Below are 27,449 nucleotides of genomic sequence, written 5' to 3'. Positions count from 1 at the left end.
TTGTTTCGAAAGTTCGCAGTCGATCATTACGTCCGAGGAAACTTTCCGACCGGCCCGAACGAAACTTCTGTCGTCAAGTTCCACACGGCGGAAGTTTCCCGTAAACTTCTCGCTTAGGCTATTAACGATTTTTGGGCAAGAAACTGTTCCTGTATTGCGTATCGACGGACTTTTCCTCGCATCGTTTCCGGTGCAGTTCTTTCGCGAGCACGCGAACCCGTGATGTACGTGGTCAACGTTGATCGATGGACGCTCTGTCTCTTCGACGCGGCTATCGAATTCGATAGTGCAACTGTAACTGTCCGACAGTTCTCGCGCGATAATTAGTGAAAACAGCTGTACCGCGATCCACCTTCGGGGTGGCGAGCGATATTTTATAATTGATACGTTGTTCTCGCGGCACGAAGGGCTGCCGCGTCGAAGAGATTAATGGTCGACAGCGCATCTTGAGAGGATAGACGCTCTCGATCGTTCAAAGTTGAGATAAACCGGGAAAATAGGGGAAGCTGCGATTAATACTAAGTGCCGCGCAATCTGTATTACGAATAAGTTAACAGCTTCCGGGGGATTCGAGCGGCGGCGGTGTACGAGCGTTGACGATCGAAACTCGATAAAGGAGAAAATAAAGGAAAGAACTGCTTGTTGTGTCTCCCGTGAATGGCAGATCGACTGGACCAGCTGAGTGTGTGTAATGCCAACAAACGATCGTGTGGTATAGAAATGCAAAACATATGAAACATTCAGTGAGAAAAAAGAACGCATTGCCGCATCTAGCACTGTACCACCACGGAGATGCATGTTTCTCCGCTCCGCTTCTCTTCTTCTTTTTTTTTTTTTTCTTTCTTTTAATTACTGCGTGCTAATCGAACGTATAACAGTATAAGTAACAGTAATCTAAGGCTGGTGAGAGTTGCAGAAAACGAGCCACGAAGCTGCAAAAAAAGGGCATCGAACAATGGACGCTGTTTGGAGAAACATGAATGATAAGAGATGCGCTTGTCAGGGCAAACAAAGCAAGAATGACACGAACGCTTGGATAGGTCGTTGTTGCAAGGTTCGTGTCATTATCGTTGCGTTTCACGTATGGTCAAACCGAAACAGAATAACCAACTATTTTATTCGTCCCGTTGGTTTACAAAAAGTTGATGAATATTATAGAGCAGGTAGAAATGGAAAATTAAGATTTAGAATACAATTATTTCAGGCAATGGAACTTGAAATATTTCAGAAATTTGAATCCCTCACAGACTGATACATTCTGGCGCCAATTTTTGTATCCACAGCGATAACAATAGCTAATTAGGATTCTGTTTCTGGTAGAATTCTGTTTCTCTTCTGTCGAAAAGTACATGGTACCTACCACAAATGTAATGTAAACATGGAAAACATTTATTATTTCAAAAACATAAAACACGAATATATATGGCTACGGAACCATTTTAACTACAGTCACATCGACAATTCAATGTAGGTGTAAATCCTTATATATTTACCCATGACGTTACTGTTATACAAATTTCACAAGCAAATAATTCTACAGTCTCGAATATATTATTTACAGTGATCTGATAGGAAAACAAATATGGTTTACCAAGAAGGGGTAAGAGAACAAACTAATTAACACATGGGTATGTACGTTTCATTCTATCAATCTTCCCCGATGTGTACCTGTCAGAATTACACGAGAAAGCATAAAAGTGGGTAAAAATTATAATATACACAAGGTGAAATATGAAAAACTTATAAAGAGAACATGTGAAGCTACGATACACAAATTACCCATCAACGGAAATGTCAAAAGTGAAAGGTATAGCAACATAATAATGATGATACAGAACACAACGCTTCCAGTCGTGAGCCATAGAAATAAACGAATAGTATTCGTATATGTAATCATCGATATTAAGTAGAGTAAAAATACTGTGCTTGATGTAACACATGCATGCATAATATCGATTGCGAAACAGTGTTTCCTTTCATGAATTCTGTGAATATTTATGAAGTGAAATATTATTATCCATACAGTCTATATTAGGAAATTCTATCGTGAATTCTATCATCGTTACGCATTATCAATATTTAACTAGTCACCTCAATTTTTCACATCTCTGCGTCGTGTTGCGTTGTCAATAGGCATTAAGTGACTGGCCAGGTACTCGTCACACGATAAAAATCACTCTCGCGTGATAACGGCCGATGCGTTAAATTTTAGCGTGTCCGCGCGAATAAACAGGAGCAAAGATTTGCTAAATTCCGGGTCCGGAAAAGCTGTGCAGTAGCCGGATGTAAATTTCTACCGTTGTTTCTGTGCGTTTCGCATTACTCCGTGGGGTGTAAAAAAGTGTAGAGTAATAGCAAGTCTGCACGCGCGAAACTGCAGACTAAATAAATGGTATGGTCGACTTTCGTCTTGGATTGACGCTAAAGTGGTATTATTCATAAAATTTTCATACGTCTATACCTGGGTACGTTGAAGTTTTTATCGCGAGCGGAAGTTGTTACACGCCATATCTGGTAAGTTTGATTTTTAACTACGAAAATCTTGAAAACTTTACGAACATCTACAGTCGATTCAATCTCATCTGCTTTCTTCGCTTACTTATATCGATTTTGAAAAAATTAATGGAGAGATGTGTGTTTAAATAAGAAAAAGTTGTCGGATAATAGAAACCATTTACGTATCTTGCAGCAGAGAGTATTACATGTTTTAGTTCTCGTAGAAACACTTATATTAAATTTCGATATTGCTCGCACAATGAGACCCTAAAATTTATCGGGGGTATTGATGATGTAATATACGACAGTCCACCACAGATAACAAACAATAAGACAAACACAAAGGCATACATATAGGCAGACACATAGAGACAGGCTAGTCTACCGCTACGAACAATGACGATACAAACAAGCCCAACAATCGGGCAATATTTGAACGCAATCAGACCAAACAAGGAAAACGTTGAAGAGTTTATTACGCACGGAGGACGCGTAACAATTGAATATTGGTTAAAAATATTTCGCAAAAATTGCGTCGACCTTTCGCGAAGGCCCACAACAATATTTTATTGAAAAAATATATACGCATGTGTATAGGGGCATGAAGAGAATATATTTACACATATGCTTTCGTGAAAATCACTCGAAAGTCCCGTGATTTCCTGTTTTCGATAGAATTAACATTGCTTATAAATCATAAAATTGCTGGTACTCTTACACTCTCGTGGCAAAGAGGATAATTTCTCACTTGTTACTCAAAAAGGAACCGAACTTAAACGGACAAGCAAAGTCGTAATGAACCCTTCAATCGTGGTAACTCCCTACAACGATGAAGCATTTGGTTGACTCATTCGTACACGCTACAAAACGGGGCACGGGTCGACACGTTGGATAGAAACGAAACGAAATAAAACTAGGAACGAACGAAAAATGGGCCTCCTCTGTCTTGTTCGCGAGATATTAGGCAGCTCGACGACACAACGTGTATCTGTCACTAGGCGAGCCGGCACAACGATTTTACAGGAACAAACTACCGCACGTAGGTCAAGTGGAGTGTCTACGCAGACACTACGTGTTGTTCTGAAGCTGGCATAATTGAACGCCTCACGGGGGTAGAACGAGTACGCGTGTCATCGCATCGGAAACAAGCGACCCGGCGATGCTTTTAAAATATCGATCCCGCGGTTAGAGTTAGTCCGGGGCAACGAAAACACTTGTCGATAGGACGTCGCGGCAGTTTTTGTTTTATCACGTGTCATCGAAAACGGTACGTGTCGATATTCCTACGTCCGATCCGAGATCGAACGATTCGATGCCAGATACGTGTAGGAAGCGTCGATAGACGGCTCGAACCGTTTTCTATTCTCACGTCGTGCCTACCCCCGATTCTCGTTACATGTTATGCGTATGTGGACAGGCATACGAGTACCGATATTGTCCTCCGTATCGCTCACTAGCGAATCCTCGGCGTCGGTCAGGTCCTCGAAAGGGAAATCGCAGCTCGGAGACGTCAGCCCTATCGAAAGAACACAGACAAATGGGACAAGGATCGTTTTGCCGGCGTAGTAATGTCTGGCTGGGCAGCATCTGCCGTGATCGGCGATAAGGACGTCTTATCGTCATCGCCGTTATTCGTAGAGGAAGACAGACCTGTGTTTGTATCGTATTGTGTCAGAGAGCCGAGTTAACGCGGGTCAGAGGATCGGCGAACCGATTTTCTAACCGATTCCTCGGCGATGTGTGCCTCTGTACGGACAATTGAGTGTTAACCTCGTTGACTCGTTTGGTCGTTCAAGATAAAGCAGTCTCTGGACGCTATTATCGGCAACGAGCCCCCGGTTCCTCGTTCGCTTTCGCCACGAGCTTCCTTCGAACACTGTGGTGTCATGTTGTGTAAAAACGATATAGGTTATTTAAATCGACCAACGACTGCGCCTCATTTCCGGCTCTAATAATGGACCAATTAACACTGAAATATGTAACTACTCCACTTATGGGTGAGACGATGACGTGTATATATAAATGCAATATATAGATAGAATCTATGATACATTGATCGTACTAATGAACGATATACAATTCGCAAATGGTTATGATTAAATTTAGGTGCGTCGTAACAAACAGATCGAAAATGTGGAATATAATTCTTCGATACGAAGCTTCGCTTTTAACGGAATGAAGCGAAGGCGTGAAACGCGTGTACGAGTCGTTACTGTAATTTCGTATGCCCTTCGAACGACCAGCATTTCGCAAGAGCATGTAACACGCGACAGCTGTTGAATAAAACTGACGAATCTCTCCTCAGAAAAAAACGAAGCTTCGCGCGCGTCGAATGTTAACTCGCATGTCACAGATCTATTTGACTATTCAGAATCGTGGAACACCCCATAGGAACCATTTATATGTACACCGAAAGAAATCATGTCGAACAATGATGGAACGTGGGGCGGTGAACGACGTGGAGGAACGGTTCGAGTGGAAATAATTTTTCATCGGGGACGAAGTCAGTTTGACATCGCGTGCCTCTGGTACGGGTTCAATGAAACATCGAAGTGATCCCAATGAAAACGCCCGAGTCAGTTTATGGAACGACTCGTCGGTGACCCGTGGTCGACGTCTGAACGCGAAAAAGCAAGCAAGCAAGCAGTGGCAGCTTCTAGGAGTACAGTAACGTGAGAGGGGCACACGGATCGGGTTAAGACGGTAGCGTAATGTGGTATGTACGTGAATGTGTGTACGTGTATGTGAGCGTGAGAGTGTGTCATACATATGGCATGATGATACAAGGCTCCTGCGGAAGTGATGATTAAAGGTTAGGTCAGGCTTACCCTCGTTGTCGGCCTTCAAGTAGAGCTGCCCCTTTGGGCTCAGACACTGCCGATACTCGGTCGTGTAATGCTCTGTATTCATTCAAACCAAATTTCAAGTTATCAAACTTTGTAATCAAGCGATGCTCTTTCCACGCGCGTAACTATTAATACTATATATATATATAGCACAGTGTCTTTTTTTCTCGGACATTTTAACGGGCTACGACATGGCACTTTCGTGTGTGAAACGCGTTCGAACAGGCTGTCTGAAAGCTATTTTTTACAGCATGGCAAAGAAACTTTTGAATTCATAAAGGTGGAATTTTAATTATTCGAGTTGACATTGTTACCGCATTGTAGTGTGGCTTTAAAATTCTCTCCTACAATTATGTCCTCAAATATTACCACGTTATAATCTCATTTTTTTTTCTTCTACGCTTGTCGAGAGCAATCTGTCATCCCTTCTGCTGACGTTGCGTAAACGAGAACATGCGAAATAATAAACACAGGCTCTTTTTTAGACGAGTTTTTGTATAAACTTCTCGAAGCGAGTAATGTTACTCGACGGTGATTTTAACGTTTCTCTCCTGCTTTTAAACACGTGTATTACAAAAGAAAAGAAAAGAAAATTACTTATTAAATATGATAATGAAAAGTATGGAATATTCATATCTCCTCAGTGTAAAGTGGAAAAATTTAAATTAATTGTTGGAGATAACAGCCACTACTGTGTGATCGGTACGGTAACGACGTTCTTAATCAAGCAGTCCCGTTGGTCGAAATTCAATTAATATTCTATGAAAATAATAAACATGGAAATTATTAATTTTAATATCGAAATATCAAAACTGCTTCCGCGCTGAGGCACGGGGAAACAACTTTCTGGGATTCGTTAAGCAGTTCACCCGCGGATACACGAATCCAAGAAGATGTAGTTCTCAAAGATATGAAGTTTCGTGCTCTACTTTGAAAGATACTTTTCTCTTAGCTGTTTGCGTTGTTCTTATTGTTCGATAGCTTAAATTAGTTTCAACTTGGACATTCGAATAACGAGCATTGCTTTCAGCGGATTTAACGTCTGCTCCGGGAGGCCATTTAGGAAAGAAGTTTTTTCAAAGGCGAATCGAGAAATGATATTCTCGTGCTTTTCCATTCGATGATCACTGAATCAAGTTGCGACGAAATTAGTTCATGCTCGAATAAAGTAAAGTATCGATATAACTAGAACTTCTGAGACGTTCTGTTCATTTCTAGATTAATTTTTTATAAAATTTTTAAATGGCTCGTTAAAAAAAGAAGATTATAAACAAAGTACACGATTCAGCATCCAATAAGCCCAAGGCTTGCAGGAGAGATAGATGATAAGTTCATTTCGGTCAAGGTTGTGGCGCGTCTGTCCAGACCGTCCTATACTACTGATTTCGTACTATTTGTATTCGTTCAGAATAGTTCATGTGTCATTAATTTCATATCAGCTTCCGCGAATAATTCTTAATGGACACACGTAAAAACAATACAATTATTGTGATATACAATTGTTCCAGGATATTACTTAATTGGTCCTCCAAAAAAGGATCGATACACAGAGGATTAACACTCGCACTTCCACACTGTGGTCTTTCAAAAAGATAAGCGACGCAAGATCAACAAATCATTTAAATAGGAGACATTTGTCTGTCTATAACGTGTGTGGACAAAATCTCGTCCCTCTCGGCTCTAACGTTATCACGTGTTCGATCTTGGAAGTGAAACGCGGCCAGCTCTGAATCACAATGAGACACGGTGTGCTCGGTTAGATCCTTCGTAACATTCTTTCGCAAACAGCTGGATCAATACCGCACATCGTGTACGAAGAATTTGTATCGTGGTATCCGTAGCCGCGTTTCACAGCCCCGGTTTTCAACCCTTTAACTACTCGGCTGCGTTAAAAGGAACCGTGTAACCGCGATTGTTTGGATCGCGGGGGAGGAGAGCGGCGAAATTGAATGATTTATTGATCTAATGCGAATCACAGAGCATGAATGGAGAACCGACCACTTTCGCGTGAGCACTGAGTGAAGTGGATCGATTGTTATAACAAAGTGCATTTTATCAACGGCTCTTAACGGCGATACGATCGAGTGTCGCGCGACAATTCTTCCCATGATTATCACAGAACCGATTCGTGAACAAAGATAATGCCGAACAAAGCGACCGCAAAGGAACGTGTGGGCATTCTCGTGACGTAACCGTGTAGAAAAATCCGGTCGATTCGTTCGGCAACGTGTGCCGATTCTGGCCAGCGAAACTGGACAGGGAACTGAAATTAATACTACGATCGAACCTCGATTATTCAGGCGTCCGATTATTCCGGCGTTCAATTACCAAACAATCTCGACGCTTGTGCTCAAACAGAATTACAAAACGCATTTTCTGCATAAATTTGCATCGCGCGCTCTTGATGACGAGGGTTATACACGAGCCGTGGGAATTAGGGAATTAAAACGGGGATGGGTATAACCGACCGTCGAAACGGGAGTCCGATTGTCGGAAGGAACGTTTCGCGTTTTTAGAATAATCCTCGTGAAATATAAGTTGCTCGCTTTATTGTCTCAATGTAACGATGGGAATGATCATTGATCTAAATTGAAATCGAACGGGTTAAATCAAAATGGAACAGTCGGCCGCGGATTAAAACTTCCTTCGTCAGAGCGATGAAAGTCCTTAATCTCCCCGAATATTGAACCGTTTCAGCCCTACGCAGGTCGATTTAATCCTGCCCGAGGCTTCCGTCTGTGGACCGCGTCCTTTTCGAACGACGTTCAAACGGGCGAACTGACAGTGACGCGCCATCGAACCGCTAATGAAGGTACGTATGCGTCTACCTTTGATGCGCCTGAAACTAATTTATTCCTAAATACGTAGTTGGGTAATGTTCCGATCTAAGTAAATAACGACACACATTCGATACTCTCGTTTCGATATCAAATATATCATCTCTGGTACCGATACTTTTAGCTACGATACCTATTTGGTGTTAGAAAGAAATACTGCCGAGCAGATATCGACACCTTTCTCTGACTTTTTTTTTACGGGATTGAGGGTTGCTAGTTTTCTTGTAAGCGGTCGATGAGTTCTTTATGGAGGGGTTGGTAAGCTCTTTATAGGAGGGTTCGCTGAGTTTTTCGGGGAGTTGATGATTTCTTTATGGAGGATTTGGGGAGTTCTTTAGAAAAGGTCGGCAATTCATTAATTACTAAATTGTTGAATTACCAGGAACTATTCAGTGTAAGGACGTAACCATTTGGGAGGCATTGTACACCTGCTATCGATGCATAACGCGGAAAGTTACGAGCAAAGAGGACACACGAACGTTACGCACCAGTTATGACGAAACATTATAACACGAAGCTGGAGAAACTATGATTAGATATTCGACCCTATTCCGTCATTTGTTTCTGAAAAATGTTATAAGAATCAGGTTTCATACATTGCTATATCAAATACACCTCCGACATTATACTTGCTTTAGAGCAAAGTAATAACTCTGGGTGGTGGCGGGGGTAAGTTCGTAACCGTGTAATCCAAGAGCAAGTCTCATCAAGCTGTATTTTTCTTCATTAGGCGGTTCTACCTACCGCGGAAATAGAACTGTCCACGGAAGACTGATTAGACCTTACTTTCATCCTGTTTACGAGAGTACGTATCTAGGTGAAAAAAAATGGCAAAAAAGAGCAAACACCACCTCTAATCCCGTTTCTCTTTATCGAACTTCATAAAGCGTAAAATTTAATATCGTGATTAATTCTCGCGCGATAAGTAAACCGCGCATAGAGCAAACTACATTGAATAATCGAGGTTGCATTTGCACCCGGAGAGTGGCGAGGGGTTCGTATCGCGGGAACCAGAGGTTCCATCGACCGTAAATTCTAAGAGGTACAATGAAATCTGTTATCAGACGTAAACTCTACTTACCAGTCAGGTCATGCGATATCGAAGCAACAGTGGATCATAAGTTACGAACACTAACGGAGATAATCGTTAAGAAAGTAACGAGGAGAAAACTCTTTAGAAGAAAAGGAACCGATAAAAGCCGTTGCATTCTGCACACTGAACATCGAGAAATTTCGAATACGACTGCCAATCATCGACCAAGCCAGCCAATAGTGAAGAATAGGGCATTCAGCAGAGAGACGATACAAAAACACCAACTGTCTTTGGAACACTATTCTTAATGAACGTTAAAGAACCCGACCATTTCGGTGTATATGTGGAAAAAAAATATAGAAAAATGTACTTCACAGTCAGTTGTCGAAATCTATCGACAATTCCAAAATTCAAACAGTCAGTTTCACAAATCTCTCGTTCATGCTTTTGTATTTATATTTCTACACTCGAAACCCTCCAAGTGTGCTGTTAATTATTTGAAGTTTGGAATGTTTCAATGGACTTCTGCGACAGACTGCGCATGTACGTACGGGATGTATACATGAATCGTAGTCAGGTATTCTGAAGAGGCAGCATTCAATCCTCGACGTATAGGACTAATCTTTTAATCGGTCGAATAGTTGGCGATACTTGAGCAGCCATAGAGGAAGTCTCTCCCCTTTCTTGTCGATTCATCCCGAGAGAGAATCGTCTCCTCGTGTAATTAAGTGGCGCTTTTCATTTGCCGAGACGTTAATCAGCTTTGTCTACAAATACGTCAGCCTGCCGGCAGCAATAATGTCCTAACCCGTAGGGTAAGCTCATCTCCTTGCCTCTGAATCTTTTAAGGCTGCCTGTGCAACGCTGTCTAGCGAAAAGGAGGTCGCGTAGCTCAACGACATTCGTTAAGGTCGTTCTCGTAAATAATGGATTCCACCCTGCGCGCATTCAAACACCTGTCCCTTTTAGCGGGCGTTCGTGAAAAATTAGCAAGCTCCGCGATATCCCGTCTGCATAAATATCGCTTAAACGCCGCTGCCGAACATCAGGCTCGACTAGAGCGCGGGAACGACACGAGCGATACGCGGAAATTTCGAATTAAACATTCCGCTCGAACGGTATTCGCGCGTTACGTAAATTCCGTGAAATAACTTCCGTGAAAACAACTTTTCGCGGAGTATTTTTTTTGCTTCCTTTTTTTCTTTTTTGCCGAGCAAAAAGCTCTGAAACTGGCTCGTTCGTCGAACGCAGGTGAAAGTTTGTAAATTTGAAATTCTTATTAAAAGTGGCCATAAAATGGTTTATCGCGGTAGCCTTCAACTTGCGCATCGAATATGCTCGCCTCGCAGTTTTTAACGATATTTAAACGCGACCTACTGAAATTACGTAACTGATCGGTCTCGATCCAATTTGCAGTTCAACCGATACGAGTTATCGCCACTTATACCGCGACCCACGCGCGAAGTGTTTGAAAGAACGAAGAAAAAAAGAGGAAAAAAATTAAGATAATAATATGCAAATTAATATCGAATGCTGCCTCTCCAATGTTTGCGAAAAAAAAAGAAAATAAAAGCGTAGTGCGCTTCGATATGAATTTATAAACATTTCCGTTGCGAAATGTGTCGTATCGCTAAATAACAGCGACTTGGTCGCCGCAGCAAGGCCGAACGATGTTAGCTCTCTTCTAGAACTAACAGGAAACGTAAGAAACGTCAGAGTGCCCTTTTACCTTCGCTACACTCCTCTAGACGTATAAGCGAGTTTCTGTATTTGCTTTGCGCACAGAGGAGTCGGTAATTCATTATTGCTCACAGATTGCGGACTATGCCAATTGCTAAACCTTTCCATCGCCGTTGCACGCTGTTTACACGCACAATTGGTTTAATAATTAGATCTCCTCGTTGGTCTTCGATAGAGGTAACCGCGTCTTTCATTTAACATTAATTCAACGTTCAGCGGTGAATCAAGTTCGAAGCTAATTAATCAATCGGACGCGAGGCTCTCGCAACCTTCGCATTTGATAAATTGTTCACGGTTGACGGTGTTTATGTTGTTCAACTTCAGTCGATCTTGTAATGTAATTGGTTGCTTTGATTGTAGCATTTTGTAATGAGCACAAGCAATTAACTGTGGACGTTTTCATTATAACTTCTGCCGCGGTCCGTGTCGTGACTCGAAACAGCGGTGTGCAATAAATTGGAGTCGCCGTATGCAGAAATATCGAAACGTAATTTTTTCTGAAACCGCTGCGAGCGATGAAACGTTTTCTGTTTTCCACGTTCCACGGAAAATGGTTCGAATTCAGGGGAATGTAAAATCATTATTCGTGAATTAGTAAATAGTTTTAAAAATCTGGAATGCTATATAAAAAGTCATACAATTTATTGCTGAAAATAAAATCCTAGTGATGCTCCATCTCGATACCTCGACACAATTTCATTTTCTTTCTCAATTACCGTTATATCTATAAATTTCTCTTTGTTAAATACGTTACTTAACCCTTCCACGGTATAATAGAATAGCTACCCTACCTCCGACATAACAAAATGAATTCAGAATTATTTAGAGCCACTAAATTTTGAAAACCACATTTTCTAATTTCGCTTCTGAGTGGTTCGACGCCTTATTGCTAAGTGCAATCCAATCAAGGGTACATGTAATGTAATTCTCAGTATCGTACACTTCTCCCGAGTTCCTCGAGCTAAACTGCGAAATGGTTGAAGCACGGGAAATCCACGCTGCACAATACGAATAGAGCACAACAACCGAGCGATATCATTAAATCTCTGTTCCGTCTGTCGAATACGACGAACGAAACAGAATATAATCGATAATCGCGGCAGAAAGAAGATACGATCCTTTCGGTTCAGTGAATGGCAATTTTTTCGATGCTATTATTCGCGCAGTGTGCAAACGCGTTAAAAAACGAGGAACGAACGGGTGTGAAAACGCACGCGGAAGTATTACGAAGAGAGCTAACGCCGTAGCGGTGTTCCCTCGAGAATGCTGAAAGAGTACGCTCGTACGGGACGATTCTGCACGCAGAAGAAAACGTGAACGAAAGAATAAAGAGAGGGGGTGGAAATTAAAAAAAAAAATGGAAAAAATGAAGAGAACAAAGTGTCGAACATACCGACGCCGTTTGCCTGGGACGATTGCAGTTGCACGGCGACGCTGAACCCGCGTAGCTTCACGGGGGCGGAATTCTCCTTGCCCGCCAGGAGGGCGCATTGCGGCTTTAGATCACGATGAATTATGTCGTTCTCGTGGCAGTAGCGCAACGCCTCCAGGATCTGTCGCATGTAATGGCTGGAAAACGAAAGCTGCTGTTACACCGGGTATCCTTCGGGGCGGTGAGGGTGTTGAAAAATGTACGCGCGCGTTTGTCTATTCAGCCGGATGGATGGAAATCTCCGGCACTATATCGCGGAGGAACATGTGACGCTATCGGTGGCACGTGAAGCTGCTCGGTGGGTCGGCCCAACGGCTCACAGGTGATGTTTAAACCTCTGTAACACCGTGTGACTGGCATGAGAGATTAACATTTCCGTGTAGGCTGAAGTCCCTTGGCTAGATCGTGACGCTGGTTACTGGGACAGGTTCTCGTTCGTCCGTTTTGTTTGGCCGTCGGTTATCGTCGATGTAATGTATGCTAAACGATGCTCGATTTTTGCACGGCCGCGTACCTGACCCGTTTCTTTTTCGATCTTGCATAAGTACTTGTTCCATTCGAATCTGTGCTGTGAATAGTGAAACGCGTTTTCGAAGCAACAAGTTTTTACCGCGGTCATACTTAATACAAAACTGGGTAACCGTATTCTTGAAACGGGCCTTTCATAGGTAAAAGCAACATTTTACGGTTCTTTTGCTGCATACGCGAGGGTACCTCAAGTCTTTAGCTGTAGAAGTGCAAAATAACGCGAAAGTATCATTTCAATGAGAAAAGGTCTACGCGTTTTACCTCTCACATGCAGTATCTTTGAGAATGGTAAAAAATATGTAGAGATGATGAGAACTCCCACGTGAAAGGACTCCGTTACTGTGGTTTTCCATGGAAATACGCAATTCAGCGTATTAAATACAATTAAAATTTTCTACGAAACATACGTGTAGGGCTTGCAACGAAAAAATGTGATTTATACCATCCACGATACAAGTTTGATTAAATATCGATCTGCGTCCGGAAAAGTAGCGTGTTTGGTTGCACTGTTGAAAATAATATAACTTTTCAATTTTCACCGGAAGGAATGGCGCGACATATGAAAAATAGATTGTATTTCTCCTTGAAAACAAACCTGCTCGATTGATCTCTCGCGTAAAATGGCAGTTCCCATATTTCATTTACTTTCCGCGGTCATCGTGTATCATGTATCACCATGTTTCACATTCAACTTCGTTTCCAAGAGAGCATAAAACTCTCCGTACGTTCCGCTACTAATTTTTTTCATATATTACCATAACACTCTGCCAAGCTGCAGGTGCAATGCCTACGAGTCCGACGCGCGGATAAAAGCACTGCACGTCGAAACTTTCTAGTAGCTTTTCCTGTCAAGACAGGTGAACAAATGATAAAAACGAAAAATGGGGTAACTTCGAAACGGGGTCAGACACTTTTGCGCACTGATATACACTCCGGAAGTTCGTGTTTTGTGAAATATTTCCTATAATATTGCACGGGATTTTTATTTATACAACGATAACGAAGAAGTAGCCGGAAATTAGTTCAACTTTGCGAAATAATCCATAATAAGAGCAGTGCGAAAAATAGACGCCATATTAAACAAAAATAAAATCGTGGAACTCTGTTAAAAAGTTGTTAAATAAAGTTACACAAAATCTTCAATGGTAAGATGTATTGGTTACTGGCAAGTGAACGTCAATTCGGGAGGAAAACCGGCGGGAAACTCGATATTGAAGAGGCTAAACAAGCAATTCCAAACTTTTGCCGGATGGTATATATAGCTGGAACTGTATATTCAGCTAATCGAAGATTAAGTAGTTTCTGATTGTTTCAATTTGTACGAAACATACTAAAGAGATGTTTATACCGAGCACACAATTCCTGCGCAAATATTTTAACACCACTCAACGCTGTTCTAAATTGCAAATGTAAATCTCTGTAAATCCAGTCGGTGTAATTACACGAAAAAGGTTTTAAGTAGATTACTATAATAAAATAAATGCCGGATAACTTTTAATTTTAATTTCTTCAGCTGTGAAAGGGCGTCGACTGTGGATCAAAGGGGTGAAAGCAAAATTAACTCCGAGTTAAATAGCGTAAAAATGCCTATGCTTCTTAACCGTATAGGTCAGGCGACTAAGGAAAATGTTAAAGGAATGAGTAACAGGGATTATTGAAGGTTGGTCGGGATATAAAAAACGATGGTCAAAGCGCCTGGCTTTTGCGTATTTATTGCATATTCGTTAAACTGTCTGGATAACGACGGTTCAATCGACTTTCTGCTGAGGTTGAAACTAATGGCGGATGCATTCGTTAATACAACCATTTATCCCCTTTCATGTACGCGAAAGGTATTGTTACGTAGTTCGATAAAAAGATAAATGTTTCGAAATTCAGTATTCGACGCGACACGACAGTTCGATATTGGAACATGCAGGCTGACCCAAATTTGTAATTGCTTTCATATTTGAAGATTTCTTCGAGTTTAGTAGTTGATTTAACACACTTGCAAGTAATCGAACGTTCGCTCCCTTAACATCCCAAACAGCGCGTACATCATTTCGAATTTTATCGACCATTACCTTTACTCATAGCGTTCTCATTCAGTTTGCAATACCCACTGAATCCCTTGTTGCCTCACCGAGTGATTTAGTAATGCCGAATGGAAGTTGACTTCTACGATCGTTCGCCAGTAAAGTTGATTCTCGACGGTGTCGAATAACAACTTTGTAACTAGGTCTAACGTACACTGTACGTCTAATGTATCTCTAACTTCTAACTTGCGGAACGAAGAGTTTTCGTCTACAACTCGTGCAAGTTGCGTCCCTACAGATTGATGCCTTTACATATCCGCGTCATAATTAAGTGTTGAAATTCTTCTCTTTATATAAGCGAAAAGTCTCACGCTCATAGGGGTAGTTTATGCTATCGTGTTATTTTTCGACGTCGAGGCACCGACGATACAAGGCTTTTTAACCTACGTGTCAAGCGTCGACAGTCAATCGGCAACGTACCAAACAATCATCATCGCGTAGTCGCGACATCAAAGGTGGAGACATCGATGCCTGACACGAGCGATTTCTGTCTGCCCCTATGTGGCTCGCATTACGAATTGAATGTGATTGTGAACAGATACACGTGTACGATGATCGAGGGATAGCTTACGGAACACTGTCAATTACCAAACGGTGTATCAATTGAATGTTATCCTGTCAGCGTGCTTCAAAAAACAGATTCAATTTCCGCGTTATTCGCGTAGAGTAGAAATCGTGAGACTGTTGTTTTGGTGTATTAATAAATCACGCTACCGTTGATACGCATAATAAGATACTCTCGCGGTTCAGGCCAAGTCTAGGGTAAATATTGTTCTTTCACAAGATTACAAAAGGCGACGCCTTTAACGGCTAGAATACTTTCGCGCTCGTGATGCAGAGTAATTTTCTTACCTGGCAACCGCTTCACTGTACACAAATCCAGCAGTTGCTCTTCGAACGACTTCGAAGCACAAATCGGAGCCATCCATGCTGGAACAAGAGCACGATGTTTAATACATAATTTATAACGTGCAACAGTTTCTAAATAATTTTCTGTCTCCAATCTCCAATCTATTCACGTGGCGTGAAAAACTGTACAATGACTCGATATCAATTGAGTCGATTCGTAATGATATAGGCATCTGCGAAAAAAATAGTGGAAAATCCAGATAATTCCAGTTGCTTAGAACACTCGGTGAAATTTTGTATAACATAAATTTGAATACGTGGTAGAGTGTTTCACTGAAACTGGCTCGCTATATAGTTAGACATAATGGCACAAAATTATATAATAGCGCTTGCATGTACCGTTTAAGAATTGTTCACGCCTCGTGACGTACATGTGTCTATTAAACCGCGTGGCTAATTCATACGACTTGTCGCACATTGCTAGATGGAGGCTGGACATGTCCAATTAAATAGAACGTCTGCTAACACGGAAGCTTACTGTTTTCCGTAACGGAACGATTGCACAAGATTAATTCCAGAATTTTCTGGAAATCTTGAAATCATTTCGTTATGACTTTTTAAACATTCTAAATAATCTAGTGAAACTTTAAATGTTACGCAAAAGTAAACTAACTTATACCTAATGACTTGGCGCGTACAAAAAAATATAAAACAAATTTGTGTAAGTGCTAGGATGACCCTTTTATATCACTGAAACTTCTTCCAGAAGTGCAAAAAAAAAATGAAAACCTTGAAAGAAACTAGGCGCGTGAAAAAGCTGGCTGCGACGCGTACATTCAGGAGAAGATCTTTTAAGAAATTACGAAGAAATTCAAGTATGAACGTGAAACCGAGACATCCCTCGACTCTTGTTCCGTTCCTCTTCTCCGTTTGTTTGAAACGTTTTGAAACGCTCTAGAGCGTTGTAAACGAATGTTGTTTAATGAAATAAGGCGAGCTTTAGTAAAATATAGAGGAAGCCGTGACAGAAACCGTGTTCTTCTTCCTGTCGATAAGTTATTAAATTTGCGCAACCAGGAAGAAATAAAACAAACGAAAACGTGTTGGTTCGAAGGTCTGTTTGATATTTCAGGCCAGGTTCTGTTCGTTGAGAAGACAAACAAATGACGTGTAGCCATACTTACTATTCGAACACCATATAGAGCATACCCTCCGAGCTATAGGTTTCAAGTAGCTCTACGATATGGGGATGTTTCAGCATATGACATATCGTGGCCTCTCTTTTTAAATCTGCAACAGTCATATATTTACAACACTTTTTTATATTTTGATAAATGAATTTTTCTTTATTTGTACCGGAAACACGAAATATTGTAACGTTCGCATATATGTTGCACAACTGAAACGATATAAACGCGATAAAATATAGAAGAAACTAAATATTTCGTATTTATTGCGTTAGAAATCGAATCTCGTGAAATTGATTTTCATCACTACCGTGACGTTGAAGCGTCTATTGAAATTACGTTCCAACTATGACGCATTTTCATAACATTATTAACCCTTGCAGCGATGCATCTCTTTTTACCCTATTATTAGAACTGTATACCTCTTAGACGTATGTATGTAAAAAAGATGGTGTTTATTATTAGACATATAACAAATATACACCATGAGGAGTGTACGCCTACGAACTATTCCGACAATAATATCTAACGCGAACAAATAACAGGTTCGTTCTAAAAAAAAAAAGTGAAACACGACTAAACAAGTGTCGCCCCTTCTTATTTTAACGCTCAGATCCTCGTGAAATACAATTTCATTCAATTAACTATACGGAAAGAACGAACAAGGTATCAATCTGATCGGTTTTATAATCGATTACGTTACGACAAAAATTAGTGTTAAATACTTTGCTGTAAAAAACTTTTCTCTCCAGAGTTAACATTGTGACGCTCGTTGCACCCGCCAGGACCGACAAAAAATTGCTTTTATTTCGACCAATAAATTTGCTTCCACCGTCTCCATCCCTGGAACCACTCGTTGCAATCGACGAATGAAAATGACAGCGGTCGATCGAAGGAATTAAAAAGAATCTGCGTTTGAACGAAATTTTTTACTCGAATCTGTTCAAACGGACGGAAATATACGGTTGACACTTTTACGATGCTGGGTAACGAAAAAGGTGATGGAAGAAAAAATCTTTTCAGACCTAATTCGAGCTGATCCCCGGTGAAACACTCCCGGCTATGGTTCCGCGGCATTATGACTCCACCGATGTGTCCCCGATTCACGCAAATAAAATTTCACTCTCCATTGATCCGAAAACGAAACACGGCAATAACGCTCGCGGGATTTACAGTTCATTCCTGGGAATCCTCCCCGTACGTGTTCCACATTAAAATCCCAGGGATACGTTAGCTTAGGATGGATAAAAGCAATTTCAATCGAAAGTCGCACAATGGCCCTGTTCGAATTCATGGCTCCGAGCCGGTTCAGCGAGCGAAAGAGAATACGTAAACACGAAATCGAGCAAACGGGAATACATTTTCTTGGTGCAGGGAGCGGAAATTAATGGCGGTACACCGAGATGTACGTGTGACACGTCCCGATTCCCCCGCGGACTCACCGTTTGTGCTTAGACCGGGGCTGGATGTGAACTTCGCTACGTCCACGATTTTTACCGCGAACATCTGCCCTGTTTGCCGGTGAATGCATTTCCTAACCACGCTGAATGGTCCCCTGGAACAGAAACAACAGGCTGAATGATCGTAATCAACGTGGTTCGTGCCGCTGCGTTCGAGCCATTCCACCCCTCATTGTACACACTCGCGAACGCGCAAAGACTAGATTAGCATTGAACGCCAGACCACTGGCTGCCTACGTTTTTCTAAATGACACGTGGTATTTTTTTTACCGCATAAGGATGGAGGGTGACACGAGCTGGGACAAATGCACGCGACTCTAACACCTGACATTTACTTCGGGTTGAAGTCTTCGGAAAGCAGGATGGAGCGAAAGTTGCGTGTCCCGTGTGCGACAAGTAAATTATTTCCTCTGAACGGCCCACTGATCATGAGACAGAGCTGAAAAGTCGTAATCATGGGAATGGAGTTTCGCTCGATCATCATTCCGTGCTCGTTACGCGAATGGATCATAAACGCGCGTCTAAGGACTGGATGTGCATTGAACGGCAGCAGGTAAGGCGTATTCAGGCCGAGGCCAGGGTGGCCTGGCTAATTTGCCCTACGTTAACCACGAGCGCATTCATCGAATTCGCGAAAACCATAATCCGTCGAACGAGCCCTACTACGGCGATCGAACGGTCACGCATTACTGCGATTCAATACGAGATCTGTTTCGCCCACGCTGTCCCTTTAAATTCGCTAAGTAACCGGCTATGCGATCGACTCGTCCTGAATATGTGTGTATGCATTTATAAGAGGAACGCGAGGTATTTGGGTCACTGGTTTTGATTAAATTTAGCGTACGCGGAATCTCATACGTACGAAGTGTAGTAATATTTGCCGATCTCTGAGATCGAGGGCCCGCCCATAACAACTAGGACGTAACAAACCTAACCCTATGGGAGTTTTTAGCGCGCAGGATTAATGCTTCTTTCGGCACGCGAACTTCAGCATGCTCGCTTAAATAATTCAGCGTTCTCTCTTCGCATAAATAATCCGCGCGCTTGCTCGCAAAGATTACCCGCGAGAGAGTTCGTACGTGCATCGAGATTAACCGTAAAATGATCAACACACCACGAATGTCTGACAGAAACGACCGCACGTACTGCGATTGTAACAGGCGAGCGGATTCGTATAATTTAGTGAAAAAAGCACTTAAGATTAGCACCATAGATCACGCAGGGTCGTAATGAAAAAAATCTAGCATTCATCAAAACCTTTGACTTATCACAACCTATGCAATACGTCGACCTAAACTAATGCGAGTTCCTTAAACTCGTGTGCTGGATTTCGTGTTACCGATACAAGTTATATATAGCAATTTTCTAAGACTTTCTATATGAATTTCATATGCGTACACGTACGTATAATACATTCTGAAATTGTCTAATTATAAATCGACATGAATATTCCATGCTCTTCCTGAACTTACTGATCGTAAGCCAAAATTGCGGGCGATGGTAAAATCTTCTCTCGTATGGTCAAGGCGTATAAATATTTATCTTCATGCATTATGTATACGCAATTAATATGGCAAGTGGATCTAGTGTAACAAATCGCTTAAAACGCGGTCTGTTGAATGTTACGGAAAAATCAAAGTAAAGCTGATTAAAGTGGATTAAAACGCGTTTCGTTGAGCAACAAGTATTCTCACATAAATGCTTCACCGTGACAAAGCTCATACTTGGGTGCCTCGCAGATTGGTGTCAAGAACTGAGGAGACGATAACTGAACGGAACACGACTTCAACATATCTCGCGATACCATCGACAGAATCAACTTTCAGCTTCGAGTGATTTCAAAAGGGGAACAAAAGTGCATCCTCGCGGAACGCAATTCTTAAGACCATTTCATCTTTACGTTACGAATAAGGAGATGCCTCTTCGGGGTCCTGAAAGTTATCTCGATACGCAATCAATACATTCGCAAGTGTTTCCAACGGTATTGAAAGATATAAAACGTTGAACAGTTCAAGGGGTGTTCTCACAATTTTCTCCGCCATTTGAGACTCGACGGATTATGCAAAGTGTCGTCTTTGTACTTCCGTTGTTAAAAGCTCGGTCGTTCGACAGTCTTCAAGCATAGAAAAACCAATAAGAAGGTTTGCTTACTCGCGCCCCAGTTTTTGCACGAAATTATCGACACCTTGATGTTACTTAACAACGATCGATCAGTGGTAAACGTGACGTTTGAAACGAACTTTCACAGAATGAATTCTCCTCGAACAAAAAATTCGTCTCAGAAAATAGGAAGAATTTCACCTTTCGCTATCGAAGAATAATGCATTTAGTTGCCATTGGTAATTAGTACCTTTATATTACACGAAAAAATGTTACACGCCATTTTACGATAAATATAATAAGAAATAAATGACACCATAAATGGATTAACAGAATGATTGCATAGAGCGGTTGGTTCCGACAAATAAAGCTATTAGCTCGAGCGCAAAAAGAAAAACTGAGTTTTCTCTTTAGGACTTGTCACGGGAATTGAAGTTTAAATAGTGGTAATTAAAACGCCAATCAAAAGTTAATGCAATAGTTCGCAGCCTGACCTTCTTGGATTTTTAGAATTCGCTTTGCTGCATAGAATAATTAATTCAGCGACCCATGAAAATGCATGAATAAAGGTAAGATGAAAAAAGGGCCAGCAATGGCTTGAAAGTGACCCATTAAAAAGGCCTGGCCAATATTTTTTTAACTCTGAGCCCCTAGTGATTGCTATCGAAAGTCAAAGGACTGTACTTCACAAATAAATATCTCTTTCCCTCCCCAGTTTTTAAATAGAGAACACGATAGTATCGTAGCATTAAAAATTATATCGAACAAATTATTTTTAATATGCACTACTATTCCTTGAGAACTGAACATCTTAGATAAGTGAAAGTAAAGAACCACGCGTGAAGAAGCGAGTTATAAACAGGTAGGTTATAAAAAAGGTGTTCCTTGAGACATAGAGACCTACGTTTATCATTAAAGGGTCTTCAAAGGTTACATGAAAACGGAAATTCATATAAAGTTGCATATAATGTACAAAAAATAAGAAATATATACCTTTGACTAATTTATGAAAGCCTCCGTTACTTCGTATCACATAGAGTCAAAGAATTTTGCAATAAAGCATAGAGATATCCTCGTATTCGTAAATTTACAAATTAAAAAGTCAATATACCGTCAGGGAAACAAAAACATTAACATGGTTACCATGCTATTACTCGTTTCATATTTTTACAATGGAATGTCTGTTTAAATAGTCACATCATACTACTTATTGCCAGCCAAACAAATTGTTCCATACGTAGGTTATTATGTAGATAAATTGGTTTATTCGTGTCGGAAATTATTGCATTTAACCTTACTGTCACGTGTAAATTAAACCTCAGACTATTATAATTGAACTTCACGCGTTCGCTGGTACGAACTATGCGTTCATTCATAACTTCAGCCCGACTGAAACGTACCCTTACTTTTAACGCGCCACTTCTATCTAATGTTCTGTAAGACAGTTCCGCAATTTGCAGGATTTCTTAATGGGCACATTATACCATTTGTCAGATTCATCGTTAAAAAGAAACCACGTTTATGCAATTTTTAAATCATACGAAGATATGAAATGTCATCGAATTTATACGCCGTACATATGAAATGTAAAATCAATAACGCACAATGGTTCGTATCGAATGAATTCCAATATCTGCATCAAGCAACGTGATATTTTCGACGAACTTGCATTAACAAATTCTGAATCCTGTTTAACCTTACGTATATTTCGCATGTATTCCAGAAACAAATAATGCATACGTTTGATGTACACTGCATATTTCTGACGCGTGAACGTTCGCGAACGATATATTTCTTCAGAACACTGTATAAATAAGAAACAAGCTGTTACTACTTAATCAGTATTATCTGTCTGTCCTTTATGGTCTCTCGTGAGAATTTATCCTGTGTATTTTATCTTCTCACACATTTTTCCGGCTTGTCAGCTTCAGACACTAAATCCAATTTAACTTTTCTTCGCCAGATCTTTTAGAAGATCCATTCTATTTCAGTCATGGAACAATTTACTCGAAAAAGAAAAAATGGTTTAATCATTTAAATGCGAAATATCATTCACGGCTATCATGCATTGAATTCTACGGTGAGAGTGACAACTCCCAAATTTTTTCAAGGATTGAAAGGACAACAAAAATACAATTGGCTGAATATGGGCGGTATAAAATTTAATAAAGGAGAAACGTTTACTAAAATATATAGTTCAGTAAATTGCATCAGTATGAAACCACGCAGTTCAAGGAAACATCGACTCTGTATAGTGTAAGCAGTTATCACACATTTGCAAAGACGAAAATGGTATTCGGTGTTAAAGCACATCGTTGAAGCCCTGCTGTATGGACAATATTCCGTCTCCATAGTTGAGCAGTTTCCGCATTACTCGTCTCGCACAGACCGAAGGAACTAGTGGCAAGGATTGAGAAACAGGAGGGATGAGAAATTGCACTTAACGTACGAAATTGCTCGACAATTTTCAGTGAAATAAAACAGTCCAGTTTTGACCTAAAATCTCACTTACTCTTGCAGTATCTTTTCCGAATTTTTGCATAGACTATAACTATTACTGCCTATAGATATTTCGAAATTCCATTCAAACCATGCTGTTCACGCCTACAGGCCAATATCGCTCGGATAGCATTTTCAGGCATCCTTCAAACATTTAATCTTTCCTACCAGTTTATTTAAAAATCAGATAGCAATCGAAATTAAATTTTATACTTAGATTTTAATAAAGAACGTAAATTCATGAAATATTTTTCTTTAGTACAGAGGAATTCAGTGTTTTAGTGACTCCCATATACTTTGTAGGAGAGCGCGTATAGCTCGAGAGAAGTTTCACTGTCTGTAACATCAGTCATGGCTGAATGTCTGGCGTTTGTCATACGCGTACTGCATTAGACGCCGACGCAACGAATGAGCCTAGTTATATTCACGAGAGCACCGGTATTCTTCTGAAAACGTTTGATATTTTTCGTGGGCCAGAAACTTTGGGTACAAAACCGACCGCTGTTACGGTTTGTCAGGTGAGAGAAGTTAAGCGCGAAACGTGCGAAGTTCGAAGCTTAAAGTTTATTTGGCACATCTGCATCGTGCAAACAATGAGCCGTCGGTTCCCATCTAGGGTGATCTTCCCCGTGACGCGAAGTGGAGTAACTTGATTTCAGCGAGTCAATCTTCCTACCACTTCTGACTCGAAGAGGATCGAACTTTCTCACTTTAGTATCCTCGACTACACGCTCGCCTCGACCTAGCTCCGAAGTCCGCCTTCCTTTGCGTTCAGGACAAAAATACATTTTGTCCTTGATATATATTAAATAACTGACACACATTAAATAAAACATCATCGAGCAGCTCTTAACACCTTCAGTCCGACAACGCCGTTCGAAGCTGCATACCTTCGTAAACTGCGCCAATCCCCGCGTGCCAAACGCGAACCGATTAATGCGAACTAATTACTGACAAATATTTTTGTTACGCTTACATTACGCGAATTTTCTCACAGCATTTATGCGATATATTATATAAACGATAAATTATCTCTGCAGCAGCGAATATTGATTTAAGTACCTAAATGAGGCGTGGGTGTTATCATTAAGTGTGTGAACCCAAACAATTACCGACCTAGTAAACGCTTTTATGCAATACATTATGCATTAGTTTAACGATGTAAGTAAGGGTCTTGCACCTTAATACAGTATTATAAAAGTCTCGACAAGTGCTGAGTGTACGTTCAAGCTCGCCATCTAAGATGCAGAAATCATCCACCTCACAGTCTACCGTGTCCTCCATCATTCACGCTATCGCGGTATTGTTAGACAAACAGAAGGTGAAGCTTCTGAGTGGAGTTACCGTTTTCGAACTGGGAAACTGAAAGATTCACAAGACGACTTCCACTGTCATGAACCAATTGTGACGTGACACTTTGGGGACCACAGTCAATTAAATTAATAAGAAGCCGTAGAGACAGACCGACGAAAAGTTCTGCGGGGTCATAGAATCGTGGGAACAAGTGTACGTTTGCTTGGACACGCATGTTAGAAGCTTTATTTTTGCCTTGTCAAGCAATACAGCTACTGCTCTCTAATTGTCGCGTTTTTGCCTCTATAATTAACACTCCCTTTCTAACAATCGCGACCTGGACCAAGTTCTGTCTGTTAAAGGAGTAAGATAAGCGCGTTGGATTGCCTTCCTTGGGCGACTTTACTTTAAGTAGCTTAATTATCATTACGTTAATTTGTTGCCGCTTGAATTGTCTTTTGCGATGAACTTTATCTCGAATTGTTTTCTACAGCTCAGGTGGAACTAACGTCGCAAAAAGAGTTAGTAGAAATGGACACCTATTAAAACAAATTTGGAAACGTTCTAGTGATTTTCTAAAAATTCTGAATCCCGTAGATATTTTAAAAAATTGCATCACTACAGAAAGCAATCTCTATTTTGTGTGCCACGTCGACCAATCGTGATTGTACAGTGTCCAAGGTAGCGGCAACTTCTCATACCGAAACGTTACTCCTCAATGAAATAGCATCAATGAAGGCAGCTAGAGACACCCTGGGGATGAACACTACAAGTTTTGCTATAAATTATTCTTGGGACATCAAAGTTTATACAGTCATTCATGGGCTAATGGCCATAGCGGAAAATGATGAACAAAAACAATCAATATATCCTGTTCAAAGATGATAAGGGCAAAGGGCGAATAAACTAACTTTAGAAAACTACTCCAGAACCCACACTAAAGATATTCATGGAGTCTAACAGTCTTCCTGTATGAGAATATCCTTCGTATCCTTAATATCCACTCTGGAATATAGATCTAAAAATCTGCTCAGAATAATGGTACCAATGTAACTTCGTTCCGATAGATCTCGTAGGTGTGCTTGATGAATAATCAACGTAGAGTTCTGAGGATATCGAAGGCAAATCTGATTTTAATGGAATTAAATATATTATGCGAACCGGGAGACTGTGGATGAGCTTTGCGAACGAGACGCTTGATAATTCAAACGTGCGAACATTTCCAGTGAAACTATGATAAATTATAGAGTTCTGTCAATCTAAAAGAACTCGAGATATCAAAATTTCCATTCGTAGGCAACGATTGCTGTCAACAGAGTAGTAGCGATTAAAACATGACTATGACTCTTTTGTATAGCGTACTATAAATAACAAGATATTTATATCTTGTTACTCAATAGTATGGACAGATAGATTTAGATATAAGTCCCAACGCCTACGCGCATATGTTATTACGATATATATACTACATAAAATATGACAGTAGACACAAAATTTATTCAACTATCATTTTATGGCCACAAGGTTTTACGCGCTTAAAATACGTATCCGTGAAATTTGGAACGTAAAATAATTAAAGAAATGCTGCACTAATTTTCATCCAGCGGTCTCGCTGCGTCGTTTCATTTTAAACTGAATGACTTATTAGACCCGATGGCACCTTGTTTCTATGAAGCAGAATCCAGCTTCATATCATCATCAGCAGCTGGCAGCATGCCAGAAAGAAGTTATAGGAAACTAATGGCAGACCTTTTGCTCTGGTAAATGAGTTATTAGTACGATGTCAGAAAAGAATGTTAGGAGGAAAAAACGAAGAGTTTCTTCGTACAGATTAGATAATGGAGCACGTTCTGAACGATGAAGAGCTGAATTTAGAGAATTTACAATATCTATTAATTATTGTTCGATTAAAAGTTTAAATTATTGATCGGAAACAATTCAATTTTTGCGAAAATCATGTAGCAGTATCGATTAAAAGCAAGAATATTCGGAACAACTGAATATATCTCTTCTAAGACTCTCGATAAAGCTAAAATTACACAATTATAAGAAATTGCAATAGATCGTATTACTAGAAGGTCATAAAAAAAAACTGTGAAGATAACATAACAACCATGGAAAATTTTAGTATGACTCAATGCAATCGGTCTACTCGATCATTTCGCGTGTACGCATTCCTATATTCGTCCGACATGAATCTTTCCCAGGTCCAATAGCATATTACGGTGAACCTGATCGTCTCAGACTGATGTTTGCTCAGCCAACAAATCCGTCGACGATGAACAAACGCGCCATATAAAACGCGTCGAGCGTGGAGATCGAGGAACGTACGATAAGACATCCCCATTATCTCCAACAGGTCCACAGAGCGGAGGACCGCTCGCAATTAAGTTCAAGGGTAAATTCCGTCATCAAGAATTTACTCTAACTTCTCAGAAAACATGTACACAGCGTGTCGTTGTATACACGACCCTCCACAGCTGAGTTACGAGGGGGATGAAAAGTAGGGCGAGCATCGTAAAAGAAGTGCTGGCCAAGTTGCATTTCACTTGCTACCTATGTGCCAGCGTTAAGGCTCGCTTCTCCAATTTCGTGCATTTATTGGAACTATTTCGACGGCCGTTCGATCGAGCCGATGGGAGCGTATGCAGGTACGCGGTACAACCATTCGACGCTTTTCCACCTTTTCTTTCCTTTTTTTCTTTTTTCGTTTCCCTCCTTTTCCATCGCACGGGAACACATTTCCATTCCTCCTCGTCCGTGCGATTTCTCGATAAATGGGAATTTTAATTAACATTCCTCCCGTGGCCCGTATGCATAATTAGAGGGGGGAAAAAAAGGAGCGAGAAGAAAATGGAAAGGGAACAGGTGCGAGTTAACGAGTTTACTTAGTGGGTTGGTGGTGTGTAACGAGAACTTCAAAACAGCACGTTCGTCACAGGATTTCACGCGAACGGAAGCTCTTGAACTGTTCCATCGGTACCGCGTGACGGTGTTGTAGTGTTTTACTACCGAGCACGTTTTATACGCTAGTACTTTTATTACTTTTCATTGGGATAGAGCCGCGTGATTTC

The 27,449-nt window shown here is 40.8% G+C and overlaps 1 protein-coding gene across 8 annotated transcripts in view; it reads right to left on the bottom strand.

Moving 5' to 3' along the window:
- The window catches only part of Cask (peripheral plasma membrane protein CASK), a 159,136-nt gene that overhangs the window by 128,391 nt on the left and 3,296 nt on the right, over positions 1-27,449 (bottom strand). For 7 of the 8 annotated variants that reach the window (XM_076895562.1, XM_076895580.1, XM_076895571.1 and 4 more), the window contains exons 2-6: positions 18,466-18,578; positions 17,021-17,126; positions 15,840-15,917; positions 12,346-12,521; positions 5,325-5,396 (exon numbers count right to left, since the gene is read on the bottom strand). In XM_076895562.1, the coding sequence (XP_076751677.1) occupies positions 5,325-5,396; positions 12,346-12,521; positions 15,840-15,917; positions 17,021-17,126; positions 18,466-18,578 (545 nt within the window). The remainder of the gene's footprint in view (positions 1-5,324; positions 5,397-12,345; positions 12,522-15,839; positions 15,918-17,020; positions 17,127-18,465; positions 18,579-27,449) is intronic. The other variant, XM_076895615.1, reaches the window with a different exon arrangement.

The sequence above is a fragment of the Xylocopa sonorina genome, chromosome 1 (genome assembly GCF_050948175.1).
Source record: "Xylocopa sonorina isolate GNS202 chromosome 1, iyXylSono1_principal, whole genome shotgun sequence".
Lineage (NCBI taxonomy): Eukaryota > Metazoa > Arthropoda > Insecta > Hymenoptera > Apidae > Xylocopa > Xylocopa sonorina.
Note: the sequence above shows the minus strand (reverse complement) of the source record. Positions and strands in the feature narration are given on the sequence as shown.